The sequence below is a fragment of the Ischnura elegans genome, chromosome 6 (assembly GCF_921293095.1).
Source record: "Ischnura elegans chromosome 6, ioIscEleg1.1, whole genome shotgun sequence".
NCBI classification, from domain to species: Eukaryota; Metazoa; Arthropoda; class Insecta; order Odonata; family Coenagrionidae; genus Ischnura; species Ischnura elegans.
Genome location: NC_060251.1, coordinates 25,607,110 through 25,632,376, shown reverse-complemented (window position 1 = coordinate 25,632,376; position 25,267 = coordinate 25,607,110). Strand labels below are relative to the sequence as shown.

Genomic DNA, 25,267 nt, shown 5'->3' with positions numbered 1-25,267 from the left:
ATATGTTTGGTATTGCTTTCCATTTCTGTAATATACTCTGATAAATGTTACTGTGACATAAATGTCACATTGGGCGGATCCCTATGCAAATCTTAAAAGTTTCGAATTTTATGCTCTAGTTAGAATTTATTGCATTTTCAACGTTTTTTCCCTTCGTATTCCCGCCAAAATATTTATTATTTATCAATTAATCGATAAACTTGCATTTAGTAACTTTTATTCCAGTTATTAATTTTTAATTAAAATTTTTAATATTAGGGATATCGATAGCTCAGAGATATTACACTGTGGGAAGCCAAATAGCTTCCGGAAAACAAAGACTTTGACGAAGTACAATCAATATACCTTGAGCCATCAGAAGCAGCAATTGTCACTGATGAGGACATTGCAGATGACCAGGCTGGTGGACTTGTGGAAAATTTAACGGGCAGACAACTTCGGGCAAGAGTGGAGCTTGTTTTGCAGCTTGATAATGATAATACTAATGAATTTCAAGAGAAGTCCGGAAGAATTTCGGTACCAGTTACACGTAAGGCAAAGGACTCGAAGTCAACGAAGCGTACATCACTTCTCCAACAAAAAAGTAAAAATAGAAGCAGCCAATTGGCGACGGGAAGATCTTTTGGAAGATATAGGTTATTCCCGAAACAGATATTCCTGAATTGAGGGAAAAATCATGCGTAGAAATTTTTGAAATGGTTTTTTTCGGATGACATTGTTTTCTCACAGCAGAAACAGATAATTATACTAAGTTTATTGTTTTTTCATCTCCTAGTACTCCTTGGAAGATTCTGGGGATGTTTAAAACTCAATGCTTGCCGTAGCCAAGCAAAGGAATAGGTTTCTTGTGATAAGTAAATACGTTCACTGTGCAGACAATACGATGCCGGACATAATAGACAAATTGTGGGAGCTTCGCCGTAGATCACTAAATTGAAAGAACGTTTCAGGGGGATTTTTCCCACTGAGGAAACTCTCTTTTGGCAGGAGTATGATTACGTATTTTGGTATCCATCCTTGCACGCAATTCATTCGGCGGAAGACAATCAGTTTTGGTGGTGGAATATTTTTCCTTGGCTTTTGGATGTAGCTGTTCACAATCTGTTCTCAAGCGATATCTGGTCCTTGCATGTCAAAATTAGGCGTGTAATAGTGCAAACATAACTGACCATACATCGATGAAAAGCCAAGTATAGCCGCCGTACTACTTCATTTTCAACAGAGGCAGACAGTGAAATATGTTACGGTGCTAATGATCAATCAGTCTCTGTTTTACTATAACAAAAGATGGCGTCGCCGTGCTGGAGAACATTGCGCTTCCGTCAAATGCACTGCATGCGATGCATGTAATAAGAACAAATATTGCTTTACTACTTACCACTCAAAATGGTACGTAGACGCCGGCATTGAACTCAAAATCAATCTTTAGTTTATTTGAAAGAAATTGATTCAAATTTCATTCAATTTTATACTGTATTACACTCTTATGTGTTGTGAGAATATTTTTCAAACATGTATATTTATTCTATGTATTTTCCAAAATTGAGAAATGCATTTTCAACTGTTTTACTTATTAGCCATGTAAAAATATTATTTAAATGTATCTTCAACAAATCCATTGATTGTGTCAATTCAAGGTTCTGTAATTTCATAACACTCCTGCCGAAAACTATGCATAAATGTAAAATAATTTTTCTTGATGTGTATTTGACAAGTTTATAATACAAACATTATAAATTTAAATATACCACACAGTTGTGAAATAACATTGAAAAAACCAGAAAATTTGTACATCTTATAACATCACAATTTACATCGAAAAATTTATGAATCGTGGGCAATGGAACTCTGAAAATTATTGCTAAATTTTTAAACAATTTACTTAAAATTTAAACAAAAGCTTGAAAATAGTATACGTAATTAAAAATATGTTTTTCTAGTATTTTTTATCATTGAAATGAACAGTGCAGCTCAAATGCGAAAAATATTTGCTTTTTCTGGGTAAATATAACCTTGCACCAAAAGACAACAGATCCGCCCAATGTGACATTTATGTCACAGCCTGTATCTCGGAAACTACACAACCGATCAACGTAATATTTTCAGAATGAATTAAAAATGGGACCCTTACCATTCCCCTAGAATATGAATTATTAATCTCAAAAAAAATATTTTGGGCGGATCCAGGTTAACCCCGGCACCACCGAGGCCGGCATTAAATTATGGACTAAAGTGGCTCTAATGACAAAAATTAACCGCTTAGCATCAATGATTAACTTTTTTATTAGTAGCACTGTAAAAAAGTAAGGATTAAATCTGGGAATTTACTTTTGATGTCCCGATGCACAATCCCATGGTGATGCAATGTTGCCACTGCCTGCAGCAACTGGAAAGTGTACCGGCGGATTATTGGCTCCGGAAGACCACCGGCTGCTGCTTCCTCCGTGTCAGCCACTAGATTCTCCAACGTACCTTCTGCACAATACTCCATGAAAATCAACATTTCCTCCTATCAGAACAAAAATGAATCTTATGAGATCATTAAGCAGAGAAATCAATTTTCATTCATGTTCACCCAGCAGTGGCGCAGCGAGGGGATAAACCCCCCCCCCAGAGCTCAGGGAAATTTTTAAGTTTAATCCATTTTACTTAATTGGATTGATATTACTAATAAAATAGTGGAAGTATGAATAAAATATCCCTCAGAAAGCCGTAAAAATCACCATTTTGAACCATTTATCTTTTGTCATGATACTGTGCTTCGTGTATGTCATTTGTTTGAAGGCTGTCTACAGCTCCCTGTATTCATGTAACGCAGTATTGAATAAACGTTCATGAGAACATGACATGGCGCAGTCGGCAGTGCTCGGTTAGGACCATGTGATTGCTAGTACGTAGTCAGACAGGGTCAAAGCTAAGTGAAAAAGAAAAAATTCTCGAGAATGCAACAAGCGAGACCACCAAATCCGTTAGTCTTAACGGGCAATATAAGTGATAATTTCCGGAAGTTTAAGCAAAACTTGGAGATATATATGTTAGCTTCGGGACTAAAAACGAAACCGAAGGAAGTTAAGACTGCCATTTTACTGAATGTAATTGGTGAGGATGGAGTTGAGCTCTTTAATACGTTTGACCAAGTAGAAGAAGATAAGTCGGATTTTGATAAAGTTCTTAATGAATTCGAAAAATACGCGAATCCTAGAAAAAACGTGGTGGTTGAACGTTTCCTGTTTAACACTCGCAAACAGCAGGAAGGTGAGCCCTTGGACTTTTTTGTCACTGACTTGAAAAAGTTAGTCAAAACCTGTGAGTACGGCAATCAGACAGAGAGTGTTCTGAGAGACAGAATTGTTCTCGGAATACATGACTTGGCGGTACAAGAGAGACTTCTGCGTATACCAGAATTATCTCTTGATAAGTGCATCGAGGTCAGCAAGGCAGCCGAAATGGGGAAATTACAGGCCGAGACCCTGCATGGAGCCAAGCCCGTGGAAGCAGTCATCAGGAAAGGGACGAGATGGCGACCACGACAGGAAGAATTGAAGGATACTGATAAGTACTTACCCAAGACGGTAGTAAATGATATCTATTTGTGCAAAAAATGCAATTATAAGCATAGAAAAGGAGAATGTAGAGCATTTGGTAAAATTTGCAAAAAGTGCGGAAAGCCAAATCATTTTGCAATTGCATGTAAAAGTGGAAAATTGTATAATAATTATGAAGTAAAGTCAGTTGACTTGTCTGATCAAGTTGAACATGAGCTTAATGATTTTGTAATTGAAAGTGTAGTGAGCAGTTTGAGTACTGATAATTCAAATGTCTGGTCTGAGATTATTAATGTGAATGGTGTTAATGTCAAATTTAAACTAGACACAGGTGCTCAAGTGAATGTTCTGCCTTACAGAATACTGAAACAGTGTGAAAGTGGTAATTTGATGAAGGTGGGATTGAAACCCACGTCATTAATATTAGAATCATTTAATGGTCATAAAGTGAAGCCACTGGCAATACAATGTGATGCCTCTAAAGATGGGCTAGGGTGTTGCCTCCTAAGTGAAAATCGACCAGTTAGTTTTGCTTCCTGTGCTCTCACTGAAACTCAAAAATCATACTCACAGATAGAAAAGGAATTTCTGAGTGTCATTTTTGCCACATCAAAATTTCACTATTATATATATGGTAGACCAGTTGTAATATACACTGATCATAAACCCTTGGTTTCAATAATGAAAATGAACATAGCTAAAATTGGGTCACCTCGACTTAAACGAATGAGAATTAAATTATTGAAATATGACTTGGATGTAAGGTATTTACCAGGCAAGTTAATGTACATAGCGGACCCTCTGTCAAGGTCATATTGTAAAGACGATGTCCATGAAGAACCTTGTTTAGCGGAGTTAATACATGTAGTTGGTGTAAGTGATCAATTGCAAATGAGTGAAAAAAGAAAGATGGAATGTAAAGCAGAAACTGCAGTGGATGTGAGCTTAAAAAGGGTTATGAATTTCTGTGAAGTTGGTTGGCCCAGAAGGCAAGATCTTGATGGTGAACTAAGCCAATATTATAAGATTAGAACTAACATTCATGAGGATAATGGATTATTGTTCTTTGATAACAAGTTAATAGTGCCAACTAAATTAAGACGATACATGCTGGAATTACTTCATCAGGGTCATATGGGAATCGAAAAAACCAAAGCTAGGGCTAGACAAGTGTTGTACTGGCCTAACATTAACAGAGACATAGCACAATATGTGAAACAGTGTAGTGTCTGTGAAAAGTTTAGATCTGCAAATATAAAAGAGCCAATGATTGGTCATGAAATACCAGAATTTCCTTTGGAAAAGATTGGTATGGATTTAATGAATTTTGCTGGGAAGACTTATCTAGTTGTAATTGATTATTTTTCAAACTGGATTGAATTATTATTGCTAGGATCATGTACAGCAGATACAATTGTAAGAAATTTGAAACCACTTTTTGCAACCCATGGTATTCCAAGAGTAATTACTTGTGACAATATGCCTTTTAATTCACTTTTCTTCAGAAAGTTTGCAAATGATTGGGGAATAGGGTTAAGAACAAGCTCGCCACTTTACCCTAAATCAAATGGACTAGCTGAAAGAGGAGTTCAAATCTGTAAGATGATGCTAAGAAAATGTAATGAAAGTGGAGATGATGTTCATCTCTCACTGTTGGAATATAGAAACACTCCTCTCTCTGGCCTAGGTGCATCACCAGCTCAGTTACTAATGAGTCGAAGACTAAGGTCCAAATTGCCTGTTAGAAGCAAATTGTTAAAGCCACTGATTCAGAAAGATGTACGTAATAAACTGAGGTCCAACCAGCTCAAAAATAAGCAATATTATGACAGAGGTGCGGTAACCAGGCAAAACTTTCAGCCAGGTGATAATATTGTAATTAAAAATAAGAGAGTCTGGCTACCTGGTGTGGTAGTGGCCAAAGATAGAACACCAAGGTCTTACATAATAAAAAATCATGAGGATCGGTTGTTGCGAAGGAATTCATTCCATTTGAGACAATCTATAACCCCTATAAAAACAAATGGTAACAATGTAATTAATAGTGACTACAAAACTAGATCAGGCAGGATTGTGAGAAAACCTAAGAGGTACTGTGATTAATAAAAAGTGTCATGATTATTATTTGAATATTAATTTTGTATTTGATTGATTATTTGTAAATTGTGTGATGTTAAAGTGCATTACTTTTGTGAAAAAAAAAAAAATCTGTTGTTAACGTTGAAATGGTACTTTGGGTTGAATTTGTAAATGGAAAAGGGAGATGTCATGATACTGTGCTTCGTGTATGTCATTTGTTTGAAGGCTGTCTACAGCTCCCTGTATTCATGTAACGCAGTATTGAATAAACGTTCATGAGAACATGACATCTTTAAAATTCCGCAATTTATTAATCTCGCACCTACCGCTTATCCTGGTGGGTATACTATACCCTACACACTCCAGTATTACAGTGAAACCTCGATTTTACATTCCCCCATTATACATTTTCCCTGATTTTGCACCGTTTTCATCAGGTCCCAACCAATACCGCCTTTAGAAAATGATACTCTATTTTACAATATCCTCAATTTTGCACTTTTTGTAAGCGGCCCATTCAAAAGCGTAAAATAGAGGTTTCACTGTAGTTGCACCTAAACCCCCTCCCCCCCCAGCCTTAATTCCTAGCTGCGCCCCTGTCACCCAGCAAAATTTTTTTTACATTACCAAATCATTAAAATCATAATTAGCTAAGGTACAGCAAGATTTTGAATAAATAATGAGCAGCAGATTTTGAAAACATAAATAGGCTAAAGAGGCCCTGAAAAGGATTTCGGAAGACACTACCCCAGAAGAACAAGCAGACCATGAAGGTACACTATAAGCCTATGGCATATTGGCGAAGATAGCAAGCACACTCAGAGAGAGTGATGTGGCAGCGAGATATAGGAGGGTGACCAAAGCAAGTGATCTTTTAACAAAAGAAAGAGATCAACTGCTAAAACACATGAAAAAAGGCATACATAATATTAAGTGGAGCTGCAACCAATTCCATTCTGGCCAAACATGTTGATTCAAACAACCCCCAGAAGAACACAGGAGGGCCAGAAGAAAGATTTCCATTTCTTGGCAATTGCAGAACATGTATGGACAACGCCAAGGCATGAGATTGACTTTGACAACTCAAGAGTGATCACCACAGAAAAAGAGTTGCTTTTTAAAGTTGATCCAAGATGCTATAGAACTTGCCAAAATGACAAGAAACTTCAAAAGAGAGGACTGCTAACTGCATTCCCAAGCTTGGAAGAGACTTTTTCACTAAATACACTCTCAAAACCAGAATGTGACTTCATCCAATCAGAATAACCCTGAATGAAAAACGATTGCAAATATCACCACCGCAACATATAAATACGGAATAAGTTCAACAGATTCAGGCTGTTCAATTGGTGGAAGTTAGACATATTTAAATAAATAAAAGATTGTAGCACTTTTCCACAAAATTTTTTACGGCATACAATGCATACCAGATGATGGCTCTGTGAGCTGAAACGTGTTGTACGCAGTAAAAAAATTAGTGGAAATTTTCGGCTGCAATTTCTGGGGAAAAAGGTGCACCTCTTACATGCGCTTATACGATACCCCTTTCACAGAACTTTGCCACCAATCACTGCAACTGCTATGTAATAGTTTCTACAAGCACCCAACTGTTATTAATACCTGAGTATTCAACAAATTTCTTGAAATGCAAAAATGGATGTAAATTAGTGGGTACCAAGTTTGAACAATAGGTGCACAGTGGTCAAATAATTAATAGAACAAATTCATAATGAAAATAACTTTGATTTAATCCACAAAACTATTTATTACAGGCATGAGCCTACTTACAAGGGGAATACACGACCTTCGCATCGCCGATCGAGCTCAAATTTTGCGATTCGGTAGTTTATGGGTACAAATGTAATATGTCGAAGCGAGACGACGCACTTCCCGTATAATTCCGAGAAAAAAGCAATTAAAAATCGTAAAAAATGAAGGTACGCTATATAATCCGTTTTTGAACGCCATTATTTAACAAGTGGGCGACAGCCTAGTGGATACGGCATCCGACTGTGGAAATGGAGGTACCGAGTTCGATGCTCGCTAAGGGAACTTTTTTTGTGTTAATTTTTAAGAATTTTATTGTTTAAATTTTTTAAGTTCGTTTTCTTATCTTCGTCACTACTATGGAATATATTTTTAAAAGTTTTTTTTTATATATTTAAATCAGGAATGGATCAGCTTGGGATTAGGAACTGAGGATGAAGGGTGGATAGAAACCCGGCGTCGGCATTAGCCCGCTCATAACGAATGGCGCCAAGGGGACCACGGCTTAACGTCCCATCCGACGGACTGCACAACAAGTGTAATCCACATAACACGCAGGGGTTGAATTCAGGAATGCCCCTTAATTCTTTACCGAGATTTGGATGTGGAAGGCCAGTACACTGCCTCACCACTCCGGTTAATCCTTTATTTGCAATTTTCAGGATGGAACTCATCATAAAGACATGCAAAACAAAGTGATTTGCGGCACCACGAACAAGCAGAAAAGGGGTTTTTTCCACAACCGCAACGACTGTCCATAATTTTTTAAGGAAAACACACGTCAATTACATTTACGAAAAATTGTCTCGTGCCAGCGAGCTTCGAAGCAAACCATGCATATTTTAACATGTTTTGGAAAATCGGAGGCATTCCTGAATTCAATCCCTGCGTGTAATGTGGATTACACTTGTTGTGAAGTACACCGTCCGTCGGATGGGACATTAAGCCGTGGTCCCCTTGGCGCCTTTCATTATGAGCGGGCTAATGCCGACGCCGGGTTTCTATCCACCCTTCATCCTCAGTTCCTAATCCCAAGCTGATCCATTCCTGATTTAAATATTTAAAAAAAAACTTTTAAAAATATATTCCATAGTAGTAACGAAGATAAGAAAACGAACTTAAAAAATTTAAACAATAAAATTCTCAAAAATTAACACAAAAAAAGTTCCCTGAGCAAGCATCGAACTCGTTACCTTCACATCCACAGTCGGATGCCGTATCCACTAGGCTGTCGCCCACTTGTTAAACAATGGCGTTCAAAACAGATCATATAGCGTACCTTCATTTTTTACGATTTTTAATTCCTTTTTTCTCGGAATTTTTCGAGAAGTGCGTCGTCTCGCTTCGACATATTACATTTGTACCCGTAAACTACCGAATCGCAAAATTTGAGCTCTATCGGCGATGCGAAGGTCGTGTATTCCCCTTGTTAGAGCTATCTACTGGGTCTGAAGTACTACTAAGAGTTGACACTGGGGTTGGAACATGTAATAAAATTTTTGGGGACTACACTTAAGTTATTTTCATTATGAATATTACAAACGAAAATTTCACAATAAAACTCCATTCAACAATCAAAATTTCTATCACAAAAGTGATATCTACTGTCAATCTCAATCCAATAGACTGAGTTTACTGTCAGCACTTCAATTAATAAAATGAAAGATCAAGCTTTAACTGATTTTATTCCCTAGTGCCTATGGCTGTGAACACTTAAGTGTAGAATCAATCTTTAAATACACCAACGGAGGTGACAAAATAAGAATGCATGCCAGTATATTTCTTCATCCTTATCCTTGAGAAAAATATAGAAGATATTCAACCAAATAACATCCAAATCATTTAAATGACTTGAAAATGAACTGCCAACAATAACAATTGATCAAATATGGCTGAAAGGCTGTGAAATCAGCTCCATGAGGATACACTCCACATTACTCACCCTATGAATTTCCACCCCATAGTATCTCACTAGATGGCGATGATGTATGCCTTCAAAAATGCGTAACTCTTCAGCAACAGAACGAATGACAGTCCGATGGTCGTTGGGATGAAGTGGTATTTCCTTCATGGCCATCAACTCTCCAGTTCTGTTGTTGACGGCAGTGTACACTTTACCGAAACGTCCTTGGCCTGAAGAGAACCAATAGGGGATTCGATGTATTTCAACAAGCAGTAAAATTTGATGATTAGATGGATAAATAAAGAGTAAAAAATGATTATAACAAGAATATATGAAGCCAAGGACAATCAAAGCTTACACAAGCCAGCAGCTGAAAGCTTCTAAAATAGATATCTATACTATGTTCACAGTTAAACATGCATTGACACTTAATAAATTAAAATAACTATGTATATCATTCCATAAATGTATGATTTGTTACCAGAACATAACATAAAATTATTTAGACATTAATACATATTTCAAAAATACAAAATCAGTTTTTTCTTTGATATTACAAAAAGTTGGGAAAACACTTCATGAGTGCTGCATTCTACTAATTATTGATAACTAAATATATGGACTAGTAGGCACATTTCAAGTGTCCATTTTATTGTGTACCACCAATTACAGTTACAAAACACAATTTATGCACCATCTATAAAAAAACATAAAAACTACAAAAAAACTTAAAAACTAACAATTAGAATCTTGAATTCTAAGAATCCATGAAATGTGATAGCCTCTATACAAAATCATAAGACTGAAAAACAACTTGTGGGGTAAATACATTAGATACATATTTCTTCAAAAATTCCAGGAGTAAAGCTGAAGACTTATCCAAGGATCAGAGATGTAAGTTACAAAATTAAATTTACATGTTTCACATAAATATGATGTCCATTGAACACCAATGTATTACACTACCCTATCCTTGAAGCATGACTTAGGAGGTCACAACACTTACCCAACTTGATGCCACGTTGCCAACTGAAAGTCACACTTCGAGCACGGATGTGAATGTGGTCAGATGCTTTACGCTGCGCCTCTGGAGCGACACGTCCAATCAGCTCATTTTCCATCAAGCTCTCTTCAAGCTTGGAGTCCAGTTTAGATACTGCCTTGCGAACCCTTTCCATGCGTGAAAGCGATGGTGGGGTTTCTCCTTGAGGTGACAAGTCAAGGAAGGACCCTGAAAGTTAGAGTGAGAGAAAGTTGAGCAATACGTACAACAGAGGACTAATACAACCAACACTTCAAAGTAAAATCATAGGATAAACCTCTATATAAAATACTCCATGGGATTGGGGAAAAATTTTTTTACAGTGAGGAGTTAGTGGTACAGTAAACTCTTGTTAACACGTTGCGTACGGATGGCGAGAATTCTTGTCATTTTTTTCCCGAACGTTCCGGACGGATGACGAAGATTCTCGTCATTTAGGCGCATTGACCTAAACAATTTTAAAGCGTACGCTTAAACGTACTAAGGAATACGCTTTAATATTGTTTAGGTTGACACACCTAAATGACGAGAATCTTCAACATCCGTCCGAAACGTTCGGGGAAAAAATGACGAGAATTCTCACCATTCGTACGCAATGTGCTAAAATGAACAACCTTATTACTGTTCTTATTTTTACGATGCAAATGGTTTGTCCTGATAAAGAGTCTAATCCAGTCTATAGTAAAAGAAACGCTACTACAAAATTTTCGTTAATTTGAAGTCACGAACCTCAGTCCTGGTCCAAGTAGTTACAATGAGAACTTCATCACGCAATTCCACGGATAAGCAACGGCATTTAGGTGGATATACATTATGCTACGTTATAATCATCAAGCAATGTTCAATTTCTCCTTGTGAACAAGCAAAAGAGCATCAATTATGGTTCTTTCTTCAGTAGGAGATTCTTCGGTGTTCACCCAACATCATGTAATAAGCTTCATCATTGTGGAATCATGGTGACTCACTCATTACCACTCCCAAGTTGCTGTACAGTAACTCCTATTCTTATGATCTTTCGATTTAGGAGCTTTCAGAGATGAAAAAATATTCAAAAAATTCAAGCGTGCCCAAAATTTTAAATAGGTGCCTTTGAAATTGGCCTATGAGATGCAGTGTGGCAAAGATAACTTGCACTTTGGACACAGTCTGGACAAAGTATCAAATTATCTGTTGTGAAGTCACTGTTCAATGTTTCCCCTGTTATACCTTCACATGGACAGCAAATATTTTTCGGCTCAAGCAGTGTCATACACGCAGCTAGATTGGTTCGTCACAATAGGATGGTTTCCTATTATGTTTTATTGCCTAAATCGAAACATTATTACTCCTGGAGTACGTATTTCACGCTTTTAGATTTTTAAATGACGATACCTATTTTTTGCGATTAAATGAAAAGTGAAAATTTTCAAGCACGCGAAAACACGACGGCTAAGTATGAATGATGGGAAAACTCCGTGTGACGTCGTTCTGGTTCCCGCTGCCGCAAGTGAGGTGACCTTGGGGCGAGGCTTTGAGCGCTGATAGGGCGCAGGATGCTAACAGGTAGCTGAGTGCCCTGCTAGCTGGTAGCGATTGGCTTAAATAATGATTATTAATACCTTATCAAACGAAGAAAACTTTCTGACCTTAGCCAGTTTTAATAGGTGATTATCAAGACATGTTTCCCTGAGCTCTGTGCCTCATGCATGCATTGGTAATCTCAGATGCTGTAAAACTCCTATTACTCATATAGAAAGAAACTAGGTCCCAGTGACGTCACGTGGAGTGGCATCGCATGGGCGCCAATCTGGCCTTTTTCAAATGAGGACAAAATTGACCATTGCCATTCATCTAAACCGGTATTTCTAAAACCAAATAATTTGTATATTATGAATACACTAATGGTGGGTAACGAATTGCAATCAATGCCTTTCGTTTTCTTTGATGAAGGAAACTACCCTATTGTGAGTTAATGCAAAATGTAATGCAGTGCTGCATTATTCAGGTTAACAAAACTTTTCAGCGTCTTGCATAGGCTTATCAACTTGTGAAAAAATTAGAAATGTGCGAATAGTATCCGCGAATACTCGAATACCTCGAATACCAGAAAGTATTCGATATTCGAGATCTCGAATAGTTATGCCAAAAGTACCGTCTCGAATACCTCGAATACTTTGAATTTCGCATCATACACTGTCGCTCGCACGTCATTGGTAGTTGACTCAGAAAAATGAGAACTCTAGTCGTTTAGTGCATGCAGTGCGGTTTTAGGCAAGCTGACGAACTATATCAAATTCGCCGTTTAGAGCGGTGAAAAGAGTTCGATATGGGGCACCGAAATAGATAGGGTGAAAAAAAACGAGAATCCCAGGTGTCCCCCATCAGGAGTAACTCAGTGCCGTGGGATAGCAACATAGGCGCATTTCCCACGATCCGCTATTCCCTCCATTCACCCCACCCAATCTGACGATTTCCTCTTCTCCGAAATCAAACAAAAGGTCCCAGCTCGTGCAGGGATCGTATTACGAAGACTTGAGCCTCGAAAAATAATAAAGTCACCGGAAAATAATAGAATCTCGTTTCACCCTTCACTCTTTCTCCCCCACTGACCATTTTCCCGCATTCATCTTTTGATAAAATTAAGACGAGGTGTTTACCATGTGTCATTTGTGGCTAATAAAGACAGGCACTTATTTTGAATCTTCCCCAGGAGATGAAACTACCACAGGGAGGAACTCAGTGCCGTGGGATAGTGACATTGGCGCATTTCCCACGATGTGCTATCCCCCTCCCTTCAGCATTCGCCTCAACCACTCTGACGATTTCCTCTTCTCCGATATCAAAAAAAGACCCGATCTCGCGCAGGGATCGTATTACGAAGACCTTAGCTTCGAAAATAATATCAAGTTACACGAGAAAAATAAAAACGTGTTTCGCACCCACCCCCTTTTCTCACCTGCTGACCTTTTTCTACCAACCTGCTTCGAATTTCCCCCTTTCTGGAGGTCAACTGCTGCATGAGTCATCTACTAGCCCAAAAGGTGTCTAACAATGACTTTCGGCAATTATTATTACACTCTTATTGGATTGAAATATTAGTAATATGCGCGTAATTTAAGAAAGAATAAGACCAAACACGACATATTTATGACTTTAAGCATTTTACGCAGGAAAATAAATGCCGGAAAGACGAAGAAATACGACGGGGGCTTAGCATTTTGGCGTAATGCTCAAATAGGGTGCTTTCCTATTATTTTTTTATTGCCTAAATCGAAATATTAATACTCCTGGAGTACGTATTTAACGCTTTTAGATTTTTATTGGACGATATCTATTTTTCGCGATTAAATTAAAAGTGAAAATTTTCAAGCGCGCGAAAACGCGACGCGTAGTGGGAATGATGGGGAAAAGTCCGTGTGACGCATTTCTGGTTCCCCCTCCCGCCTTGTGAGGTGACCTTGGGCGAGGCTAAGAGCGCTGATACCTTACCAAACCTTACCTTATCAAACGAAGAAAACTTTCCGACCTTAGCCAGTTTTAATAAGTGATTACTAAGACATGTTTCCCTGAGCTCTGTGCCTCATGCATGCATTAGTAACCTCAGACGATGTAAAACTCCTATCCTCGCGTGTAGAAACTAGGTCCCTGTGATGTCAATTGGAGTGGCATCACATGGGTGCCAATCTGGCCTTTTTCAAATGAGGATAAAATTGACCGTTGCCATTGGTCTAGACCGGTATAGAACCAAATAATTTGTATATTATGAATACACCAATGGTAGGTAACGAATCACAATCAATGCCTTTCGTTTTCTTTAATGAAGGAAACTACCCTATTGTTTACATAAAATTAAAATATTCCATTAATCAGCTAAATTCCTGTTTGAATCCTTTAAAGGCAATCACAATTACTCGCCAAAATCTTGGGTTTCCTGCTGCATAGGCGACCTAGTCAAACATTCTCACATTCATAGTTTAATATTCGAGGTATTCGAATATTCGAGCAATGATTTGATATTCGAATTCGAGAAATCTACTATTCGACCCATCCCTAGAAAAAATTCAACTTACAAACAAGGTCTCAGAACACTTCTTGTTCGTACCTAGAGGACTTAATGTATTTGGGAAGATATCGACCCTTGATTGCATCATGCAGCAGCTGTGTTTCACACATGGATGTGTTTGATGTCAGATGGTCATGACAATGGGAGGACAACAAGAAACTGTGAAATGAATTTGGAGGGCAAGGGCAAATCGAAAATTATGTTTTCCCGAGGATTACTTTTCAAGCAGATGACTTCAAAGACAAAAGAGAATTTGTTAGGCATCTTTTTGTAAAAAACTAACCTCTTCAGTCACAAAAACTTCTATAGAGTGCAATTAATGTTTAATTTCGTTTAAATGATCAGAAGCTAATGTCATTTCAGATCAATCTTTTGTCAATTTGATTTCCATTGAGCTATTCATGGTAGATGCCATTTTTATACTGTTTAATTACAGTTACATATTATTTATTTTTTTATAAATTTTATGTTATGATTGCGGAAGTGCTGGGATTAATGACATTGACCTGCATTACACAACTGATAAAATCGAACGAATGAGCTTGTTTTTTGATGGATGGATGGATAGACTAAGAATGCTGATTCTTCAATGAATGTGAACAAATTATTTGAAAAATATGAAGAATTTAGACTTTAAATTGTACAGAAAATGGAACTGATCAAGTAGATTTTCACTCCAACAATTTTTGTTCAAATGAGTATTGTAATGAAATAACAATCACCCCTATCAAGGAACTAAATTTTCATGAGATTCCTTACTCTCAAAATTTTATGCTCCAACGATTTTGGATGGAAGCAACATATTTCAGGAAATTACTTCCTTAATGTTCAAATCAACAATAAAATAATTTCAAAAGTTCATAAATATCAACTATTGACAATAGTCTGGCCTACTAATCAGGCATTACATCTTTACATAAAAAGTTTCGAAGTTGCTAACAACTAATGCAGGGGGAATGGATAGCATCATAATTTCCAAATGCTATCATTTCCCTAAGCAAAGACTTGATGTTCTTTTAACCTAATAATACCAGTTTGATGCATAGCAGAAAAATGAGCAAGCATTCTTCATAAGAAGAGAACAAAAGAGGATTTTCCCAATGAGTGGAAATAAAAGAGAATTAAGAATTCTTACCTTTGCTGGGCACAGCCAAAGTTTCACCCCCGTTGACATAATGCATGGTGTTTCTCCTCCTAAAAGGGATTTTAAAGATCATTAAACTAATTTAACATCAAATTCAAGAGTAACTTAATCAGCAATAAAAGCAATAGATGTAGCCAGAATAGCAATTATGCCAAAAGCCCAGATACAATCATGTAGAATCTATTATGTATTAAATACAAATAGTCAATCTACCCGTTCACGTGGATTTGCATAGAACCAAACATACTTCATGATTAAATGGTTAACATGCCTATACTTAGGAGTTTTTCAGGAATGTATGATAATACTTGAAAACTCACTTTAAGAGATAAAAACTCTAATGTCTTATAAATTTTTGTTTTCCTATGTAATAGACTGCCGATTATCCAGCTGTGGTTTATCTGTGCATGAGTTTGCACTCCTTCAATGTTTTCCACAGTCTCTAAAAAAAAATTAAATCCGACACAAGAGCACCAGGATATTTCCATTCCAATGCAAGGCTACACCGGGCTTGATATTTCCACTTCATAAACTGGAATTACTTTATTTACTTGCTGACAAGGAATGTTTCAAGTTTACTTGGATGTCTGCTCTAGCAATGTAGACGAGGGTCAGCAACAGGAAACGAAAAACTCTTTATCTTTAGAAGATTCATCATTGGTTAATCAGTCATAAATCAAGAGAAATGTTCTCTACGATCTTCAATTGTACACATATATCAAATCACAAATGTGCTTTTATTACCGTAACCTCGTATGCGATTGAATACGGAACTGGATATTTTCGTAGCACTTGGGAATGTTTACAGTGTGACTAGTCAAGGTCAAACTGGAGAGGAAGGGAATATTAGAAGTGAAGGCAGAGGAGGAAGTGGAAGCAGAGATAGCATGAGTCATAGCCAGGCACTCCTCTGAGTAAACAATTTGCTATAAGTCGTGGTTTCCAGGAACCAATGCTGTGCGATGGCGAGATTGCATACCTCTAGCCTTCGTGGGAGTTCCGTGTTCCTGTTTTCCAAGCATCGCGGTGCACGATAGCACTTAGTAATCATGGATCGGCATCCTGCAACAGTTGCATCCCAGACAACTTGTGCGAGACGTGACTACGCAGCATGGTGCCTAACAGTGCATTTTCAGACGAAGCGCAGTGGTTTACAAGCATTCGTGCAAACCACTTTTCTGTATCCGTGATTTTGCAGCCACAGATACATGGTTTTCAGAAACCAGGTATTACATGAAGCATTAGGAATGAGAGTTCAATCACTTTATCGCCGTTAAAAAGATCGTGGTCGGGAAAAGAAAGCTTTTAATTATTCCAGAAAGCAATATAAAATAACGGACAAAGCGTAAATAATAATAGATGATTTGATTTACACAAATTGTGAAGATTACAAGAAATTAAGTTAAAATTTGGATTATTCGTGTTTTCCAATTATTCGAGCCGCCACTCCCCATCGTTAGCCTTGATAATCAGGGTTCTCTGTATTTCCAAAGATGAAATAATTTCTAAAATGTAGGACCCTCATCATTTTGAATAAAATACAAAATTGCATGCCTGGTATCACTTGGACTGTCATGATGCCCAGCCTCTTGCAGTGACCGAGAGCTACGGTACGCCTTTGGTCCCAGAGGAGATGTGGCGCCAGAACGTGCATCATTGCTGGAAAATATTCGCCTCACTGGATGCGGGGAACTTGGTCGAGATGAGGCAGGAGAAGGGATGAGAGAGGTAGGGGTGCCAAATGCAGAAAGGGATGCTGAAGAAGATGGGCTCCTCTCCAGAGCAGATCCAATCACGTGGCACAAGCATTTTTCAATGCTATTCTTGAGATCCTGAGGGGAAAATCAAAGAAGAAGAACATCACATACACAGTAGAAGATTGATAATCCAGAAATCGAAATAATCGAATGATCTAAACAACGGAAGGTTTTCCAAAGTTTTTCAAAATTTTTATTTTTAAAAGTTGCATTGCCGAAAATATGACTATCTAAGTGGTTATATTGTCTCAGAGCCTGGCTGTCTTCATTTAATCCTGTAAGTGTATTGCTGTTTTTTCACGTGGTGAAATAATTTGCCATTTTCTTCAGCAAAATATTTCATTACGTGATTTGGGATACTCAGATGTGGTGATTTTGTGCAACGGAATTCACAGTATCATCGTATGATGTCTATTCCTCAAACTTTCCAGACTTAATTAGGAGAGGAATGGAAGTGGGTTAAAGATTATATTGTGTGCGCCGCACACCCAAAATTACTTAAAATATAACTGAGGAGAACCATTTTTAACCCTTCCTAATAGTAACTGAAACCTGGGCTTGAGATAAGCAGTTACAAGAGAGGAGTGAAAGGCCACCCCAACTTTTCTTTCTCGGGTTGGTTTTAAGGTGGGCGACCCTCACCGCAAGGCCCACAGCCTGAAGGGCCTCTCCCAGTATGCTTCACGTGGACTAGTCCATGATTGTTTATGAAAGTTAATGTCGAGTAGTTTTTCCAAAATACTCATGTTCTCTGCACTTCTAAGATTAGCTGTGACTTCTCATATTAAATGTAAGAGTTAAAATTCACAATCAGTTATTCTACACAGTAATGTATTTGAAGTAGGATTACCTACGAATGGCGGATTTTATAATAGCCGGTAAGTTTAAGTTAGGAGCCATAAAAATGACACGGAATCTGAAACAGGTGCACATTGAAAAATGTGGAGGGGCAAATTGTTGATGCTCTAGTCTGATTGTAAGAATGCTGTGCCATTTTTCTACCATTCACAGATGATTTCATCAAGATTATTTTCTCAACTTTAACCTTTGCAAGTTATGGATAAAGGATTTTTCCAAATGTTTTGAATAGTTTTTAATCATGTCTTCATGTTTTTGATCATTAATTTAATGGGTTTTAAATACACCAAAGGATGAAGTTCGCCATGAAAAAATATTTGACTAAATATTTAACTTAGCCAGGGTTCGAACCCGGATCTCCCGATTGCCGGTCAGGCGTGTTAACCAGTTCCACCACCAAGCCATTTTCTCAGAGCGAACTCCGGGATGGATTTTACCGAACAAGATGTTGACGTCACAAGTGGCACATGTGGCGAGGGTCGTGCTTACTATGCCACTGTCGGGGTGAAAAACCCTTATTTTGTTGCTGGTCTGCGACGACGAATTTCAAAGCACTGCAGGAACAAGTGACTTTTACCAATCCTGAAGTTCGCTCTGAGAAAATGGCTTGGTGGTGGAACTGGTTAACACGCCTGACCAGCAAATGGGGAGATCCGGGTTCAAATCCCGGCTAAGTCAAATATTTTTTCATGGCGAACTTCATCCTTCGGTGTATTTAACTTTGCACCCGTGCATGTGACTGCGTACAAAGCCACTTGTTCCTGCAGTGCTTTCATGGGTTTTTCTCATTACTTGACCCTAAACTCAAAAATGCATCATTTTCATTGACGTCAACGCAGGTTATGATAAAAATATCTACCATGTTGAAGTGTTGCCCACATCCAGGCAAATGATCTAGTCACCGGAGATATTGTTACTCCTGAATGAGCCTGGTCCTAAGCATTGCGAATTATCAATCTTCCCCTGTATTTCACTCTCTCACTCAGTGTTTCATCACCAAGGCTGGTTTGGATAGGCAAAGCTATAATGCCATCTCAGGCTAAACCACAGACAGATGAATGATTCACATTCAAGGTAGGTGGGCCTATTTCTTTCCTAGGGCCACCACACACTTCAAGGATTTTATTTGGGGTATCCTAAAGTTTCACCAGGGATTTGAGCCAATGATTTAAAAAGTGAATCGTGAATACATCACATAAGATCTGAAAATAAATCAATTATATTTCAATCTAGATTTAAATCAAAGTTAACTAAAAGGATGTGACTTTAATCAACCAACAAAAAGTACATCCATGTGTAAATTGAAAAATAACGCATCATACTGAAAAAGAGGCTGGATAACTAACAAAATTATCAATTACTGCAAGAAAATTAATCTGAATGAAAACATACCAAAGGATAATTTGTCGATTAATTTAAAAAATTGTACCTCAAATTCAGAATCCGTTATGCACTGAGTGTGACGTGGGTCACTTATGCAAGAGAGAAACTCCAGCCCTTGTTGAGCCCATCGGGGACGAAGACCTCGACCACGTTCACATCTCAACTGCACAAAAGCCATCCAATGCCGAGCAAACTCAATCATACTGAGGGAAAGTTTGGTACGAGCTTCTCCAGTCATGAGTCGGGACAATTCCTTGTGGTACTGAAAATATATTTGAAAATATTAAGAGTCAAGGACTCATTATGAAGAAATTGAGACTAAAAATCAAATCTTACCCCAAATAATATGGTTTAATATTGACAGGAATTCTGTCAATAGTCCTTCATTTAATTCATCCCAGTCAATAATGAATTTTAATGACTGCAACTTACAATATGAAAATTTATTTTTAAGTATCCATTTTAAAAGTTTTATTGTTTTACGCACATTCCTTAAAAATTTACTATTGCTTTAAATAATGATGGAAGACCATTTGATAATCCTAGGTCAACCAAATTTCATTTCTAAATTCATAAAAATTTTTTGCATAAAATATTATTCCCCATGTTTCTAACAAAAAAAAACAAAAACATGAGAAAATACTGAAAATCCGTGTGCACAGTGTCGTATCACTATTGCCCTCATATTAAAAAAGAAATGTTCTTGCCATATTTTGAGGAGTGTTAAAGGAAAATGTTCCATTTCTTCCCAAATATCAAACATGAAGACTGGCACTTTCTTATCCTCAATACATACATTTATATGATATATATACATGTATATGATTTATTGACTGTTTGGGCTAACAAAACAAAAATTCAATTTAACAATTTTTTAAGGAGAACATTTATGATTAGAGAGGAACACTTACTTCAAATCCAAATTTGTAACACTGATGCAATATTTCCCTGGATCGATGGATGATTGAGAGCTTCTCACAATCTTCCAAATCCACAAGGTATTCCATTGCACACCTCTCTTCAATTTGTACTATTGTGTCAGTGATACAATTCCTGAGATTTAATGCCTCACTCTGAAACACACAAATTCCCCAATAAAGGTTACAGTGGATGATTTCCAACCATTTGCTAATTTCAAGCACAAATAGGCAGTCAATTCAAAATGCATAACACGGAAGTCTACTTTGCTGATTTAAAATAATTCAACAATTGATTCACCAAAAATGTCATGAAATATGAAAACTCAGGTAAGAGCACAGCCAAATTGAGAGTAATATTCTTGCTCATTTACAGGAAAACTTGACGTTAAATTTCGATCCAAACATTTAAGCAAATCGAATTAAACTTATTAAACTACAGTAGACTCTCGTTAATACGAACAACGATATTACGAAGTTTTCATTGTTACAAAGCGAATCGTTGGTCCCGACGAAAAGGCCAATCCAAATTAAAGTAAAAGAATCGTAATTACGAAATTTTCATTTCATTCCTGCGGAGTCACGGTGAGCCACTCATAACCACTCATAAATTGGATGTACAGTTAGTCCTCTTCCTACGCACATTCGATTAATGAATATTCAGATGCACGAGCATTCAAAATTTTCAAATTTCGAATATGGCACCTTTCCATTCGGCTGATGCTACGCGGTGTAGCGTAGAGGAACTCTCACTGTGGGCACAATCTGAACAAAGTATCATTGAATCTGCTGGGAATTTAGGCACTGTTCAGCATTTCACCCATTCTTCGTCACTGCGGGGAGCTATTTTTTCGGCTCCAGATGCATCGCACGCCTAGCTAGATCAGTTCATCACAATTGTGAGTTAGCACATGAGTGCAATGCAGTGTTGCATTCTGCAGGATAACCATACTCCTCGATTCCTTGCACACTGTCTGGCCGGCGAGAGTTGTCCGCTGATGGCACAATAGGAAGGGCGGATAACCTTGGGCCAGCATGGTTTGCAGCCAATCGCTGACCCCAAACGCTCATCACACTCTCGCCTAGTCATATAACGTTGTCAAATGCATAAGGAGCATCGAAATAAGCCAATTCCACCGAATCAAGCCCTTTCTTCGAATCACCAAGCCAAGTGATTCTTCCTCTGGGTCATTCACGCTCGTTACCCCTTCCGGCTCCTTTCTTCACGGAACCCTTTGTAGGCGTTCCCCTTTCTTACCAGGCAAGCTTGCCCCCTTCCCTGACCTAGACCATTCTGCCTATCATCGGGCAACTTTCAGTGGCCAGACTGTAGGTTTATCAACTTAGGAACAAGGTCTTGGAACGCATCTAGTTCGTACATCGGACTTACTGTATTCGGAAAGATATCAACCCTCGATTGCTCATGCCACATTCTTCTGTTGAGAAACTGAAACAAATTTTCCTGTTTATATATATTTCCACATAAATTAATCGCTTTTATTATATACTGTTTTTTTTCTTCGACGGTTTCTACAAGAAACGTTCATACGAACTTCGTTATTATGAACCTTCAGTTTTTCAGTCCCATGAACTTCGTAATAACGAGAGTTTACTGTATGTGCCAATAAATTTATGAGAAATTTCATTTACTTTGACTATATAGGTATTTATTAATACATAATTGGACATAGTATATTAAAATCATATTTACTATATTTTTAATAATTTTTTTATCATCTAAGAAACTTAAAAAATATCTTCAAATATTATTATTATTATGGTGTTTGCCAAACACACCAGAAAAAAATGATCGTCAAACTTGTAAACAAATGGCTTTTATCAAAATTTTATGCATGAAAATAATTTGCCACAGAATCAGTAAAAAGTATCATTTATGATGAAGAAAACAACGGATATGACAAAAATTCATAAAAATGACATCACAGATTCATCAGTCCACACTGACAAATTTTTAACTGCAGACCATGCATCACAAGCAATAGCTGAAAAAAGTAGCACATAAAAAGCCTCATAAAAATACCTAGATATTTGAAAAAATATCCATTAGCAGAGAAAATTCAATTGTGATGGCAAACTTACGCATAACTTACTTTGAGTTCGACCAATGACTGTGCAATGAGGCCATTGGAGGGACGACTTTCTCGGACGATGTTTAATGTGCCTGCCATTGTGTCCATAAACAATCTTCGATGAGTTGCCAACTGAGAGGGGTCACAAGCAATTAAGAGAACACCTTCTACCTGAAATTTAAGAACTGATTGTTTATTCCTAAAAATATAGAGAAAATATAATGATTGGATAATACACTTTCTACAGTAATACAAATTTTAGTAAAAACTAAAAAAAAATATTAGGGATGAGTAGATTCCACTTTTTTTCAATTCCGATTCCTTCAAATCGATTCCTGAATCTCGATTCCGATTCCATCGATTGTTATTCCTTCTAACAGGTGGGATATTGATTTATCGGTAGCATTGCAATCATTAGAATTTAAGAATTGAATGGAATAAAATAACAACAGCCGCGGTGGCTACATTGTCGTTTAGCCGCGGTGGCTAAATAATAATGTAGCGTTCATTGCATCCATACATACCAGAGCAGCCTGGCGGGTGCGGCCAAACGCAACCTGTCAAGTCCACCCGGAGGCCGCGGCGGCTTATGCCAAGCAAGTATCAACTTTCTCAAGGGTTGCATTGATGAAAATGAGCTGTACAAACGCGAATGTGTCTAAATTTTTTTTATTGACGCAGATGCGTGTTAGTCTATGAAAAAAGCTATATAAAAATACCCGCTCTTTGCACGTATTTATAAGAAACTTTTTTTCATAGGAAAACTCGCTCTCTGCACGTTTTTATTATCATCACACTTCAAATATCATTTGAAAATAAAAAATAAATATTTCGATCTATTCTACATTAAAATTGGTGGTCCAGATGAATTCTCCGATGGTGATTCATACCGTATAAGCGCATGTAAGAGGCGCACCTTTTTTCCCAGAAATTGCAGCTGAAAGTGAGGGTACGCCTCTTACACAAACTTCTTATCTTCCCCCCCTCCCCTTCGCCGGTCGCAAGTCCAAGGGGAACTGAGTGGCCTTGGTTTTCAGCGTGAGTCAGTCATCTGAAACCCTAGGTCAAAAACAAGCGGCAGGCAGGGCAGTTTCTCCCTTAGTGACGTATTTTTATAATGCTCCTGTTTGCTTTTTTGTAAGCATTGCGCCGTCACGTCGGTACCCCAGAGGTGAACATGGAAAAGATCGCGCGGGGTTTTTTGCTCAGGCGGGCGCGCTAAATTTACTGCTACGAGTGGGCATTCCGCGGCATTTATACTGAATATAGTACTCGCCTATCAAGCGTAGAGAAAAGCGCAGTTTTGAAGGACAATACCTGGTCAACAGTCAACATTTGTCTTGCCGAGTAATTTCCATTATGCTTTTTCAAAAATCATCTCCAGATGCTAATATGAGGATTATTGCAACTGAAAATTATATTGACGTCAAAACCTGCACTTTAAAAAATTTGAACGAGTGTATTCATTGTTACACTAAATTGTGGATAAAAGAAATCAGAAATGCTTATAGGTGAAGGAAATGCTTATAAGAAAAGCTTATAAGGAAGGAGAGGTCTAATGGAAGGAGCGCGCTCCCTCCGTCTTCGAAGCAACGAGGCTACGAGCAAAGGAGCAATGGACGAACACGTCCGATCTTGCATGTGACGTCGTTGCCTTCAAAGCGAAGGGGCGACGGTGCAGCAATGTGATATACGCAGTTTGTGTTGCCTGAAGTTTCCAGTCCGTCTCGTCTTGTTTGAATGCGCTTATGCTACGCTTGTTTCTTCTGAAATTGTGCTGTTAGGACTATTTTGAATATTAGTAGCCTTGTTGTAACTATAAATCTTTGTGTCAAATAATTAGAGCTTAAAAAACTTCAATTCTGTCAGATATTCGTCGCGTTGCATCTCTTTCTTTTTGAACCTCGTGCGTGTCAATTATTGAAAGCCATCGTGAAATCTTTGGGCTCAGTAGATGACTCACCTAGCATTTGGACTCCAGAAAATGGGAGATTGATCAAGGTCAGTTGGTGAGACGGGGTAGGGATGAAACATGTTTCCTTTGTTCCCCTGTAACTTAATATTTTCCTATTTTCCTGCGGAGTCTCGGAAAGGAAAAAAAAAAAAACGGCAGAGGCATTGGCTGATGGAGGGCCGAGTGTAGTTCTGTTAAATCTACAACGTGGTTATTATCCTATGGCACTGAGATTGCCCCGATTGTTGTCCAAGCTCTTGGGAAAGTTTATGCTATGTGCCTTTCGTGTTTTGCCATAAAATTTTCCACGGCTGCAATTCTATTGCAATACTCATGCGAGAGCATTTAAACAAAATTGTTCGTGAATAGGGCAAGCATCGTAGAGCAACGGCGTATGCGAAGGGAGGATCTGAACTTTTTCTACTCCCTCTTATGCCGCCATTACCGCCGCAGTTGTCAAAATTTCCTCTTTCAATTAGTATTGAAAGATGAAATTTCGATAACTGTCGAAATTCCAGGCATACGTCTGCAACACCGCGCGATAGTATAAAAAAAATGCCGCAAAATTTTTTTCTCCATAGCTTCGATGCTCAAAATAGGGGTGCGCCTCTTACACACGCTTATACGGTAATTGCGATAATTAGATTTGCCGTGACCAGCGGTTCCTAAGAGAATGAAAAATGCATGCATTGCTTCCCGATCCCGTGGTTTCCAATTTTTTTTCTCCGAGAGTTGCTGATGAACACGCCCCATTTCAGGGTTCGTCGGTTTGTTGCTCTTGCCAAC

At 37.9% G+C, this 25,267-nt stretch overlaps 1 protein-coding gene across 2 annotated transcripts in view; it reads right to left on the bottom strand.

The window, feature by feature from the left end:
- The window catches only part of LOC124160207 (mitogen-activated protein kinase kinase kinase 4), a 70,906-nt gene that overhangs the window by 11,972 nt on the left and 33,667 nt on the right, over window positions 1-25,267 (bottom strand). For both annotated transcript variants that reach the window (XM_046535998.1, XM_046535999.1), the window contains exons 15-22: window positions 22,549-22,698; window positions 20,432-20,593; window positions 19,567-19,782; window positions 17,077-17,354; window positions 15,514-15,572; window positions 10,301-10,525; window positions 9,334-9,524; window positions 2,329-2,509 (exon numbers count right to left, since the gene is read on the bottom strand). In XM_046535998.1, coding sequence (XP_046391954.1) covers window positions 2,329-2,509; window positions 9,334-9,524; window positions 10,301-10,525; window positions 15,514-15,572; window positions 17,077-17,354; window positions 19,567-19,782; window positions 20,432-20,593; window positions 22,549-22,698 — 1,462 coding nt within the window. The remainder of the gene's footprint in view (window positions 1-2,328; window positions 2,510-9,333; window positions 9,525-10,300; window positions 10,526-15,513; window positions 15,573-17,076; window positions 17,355-19,566; window positions 19,783-20,431; window positions 20,594-22,548; window positions 22,699-25,267) is intronic.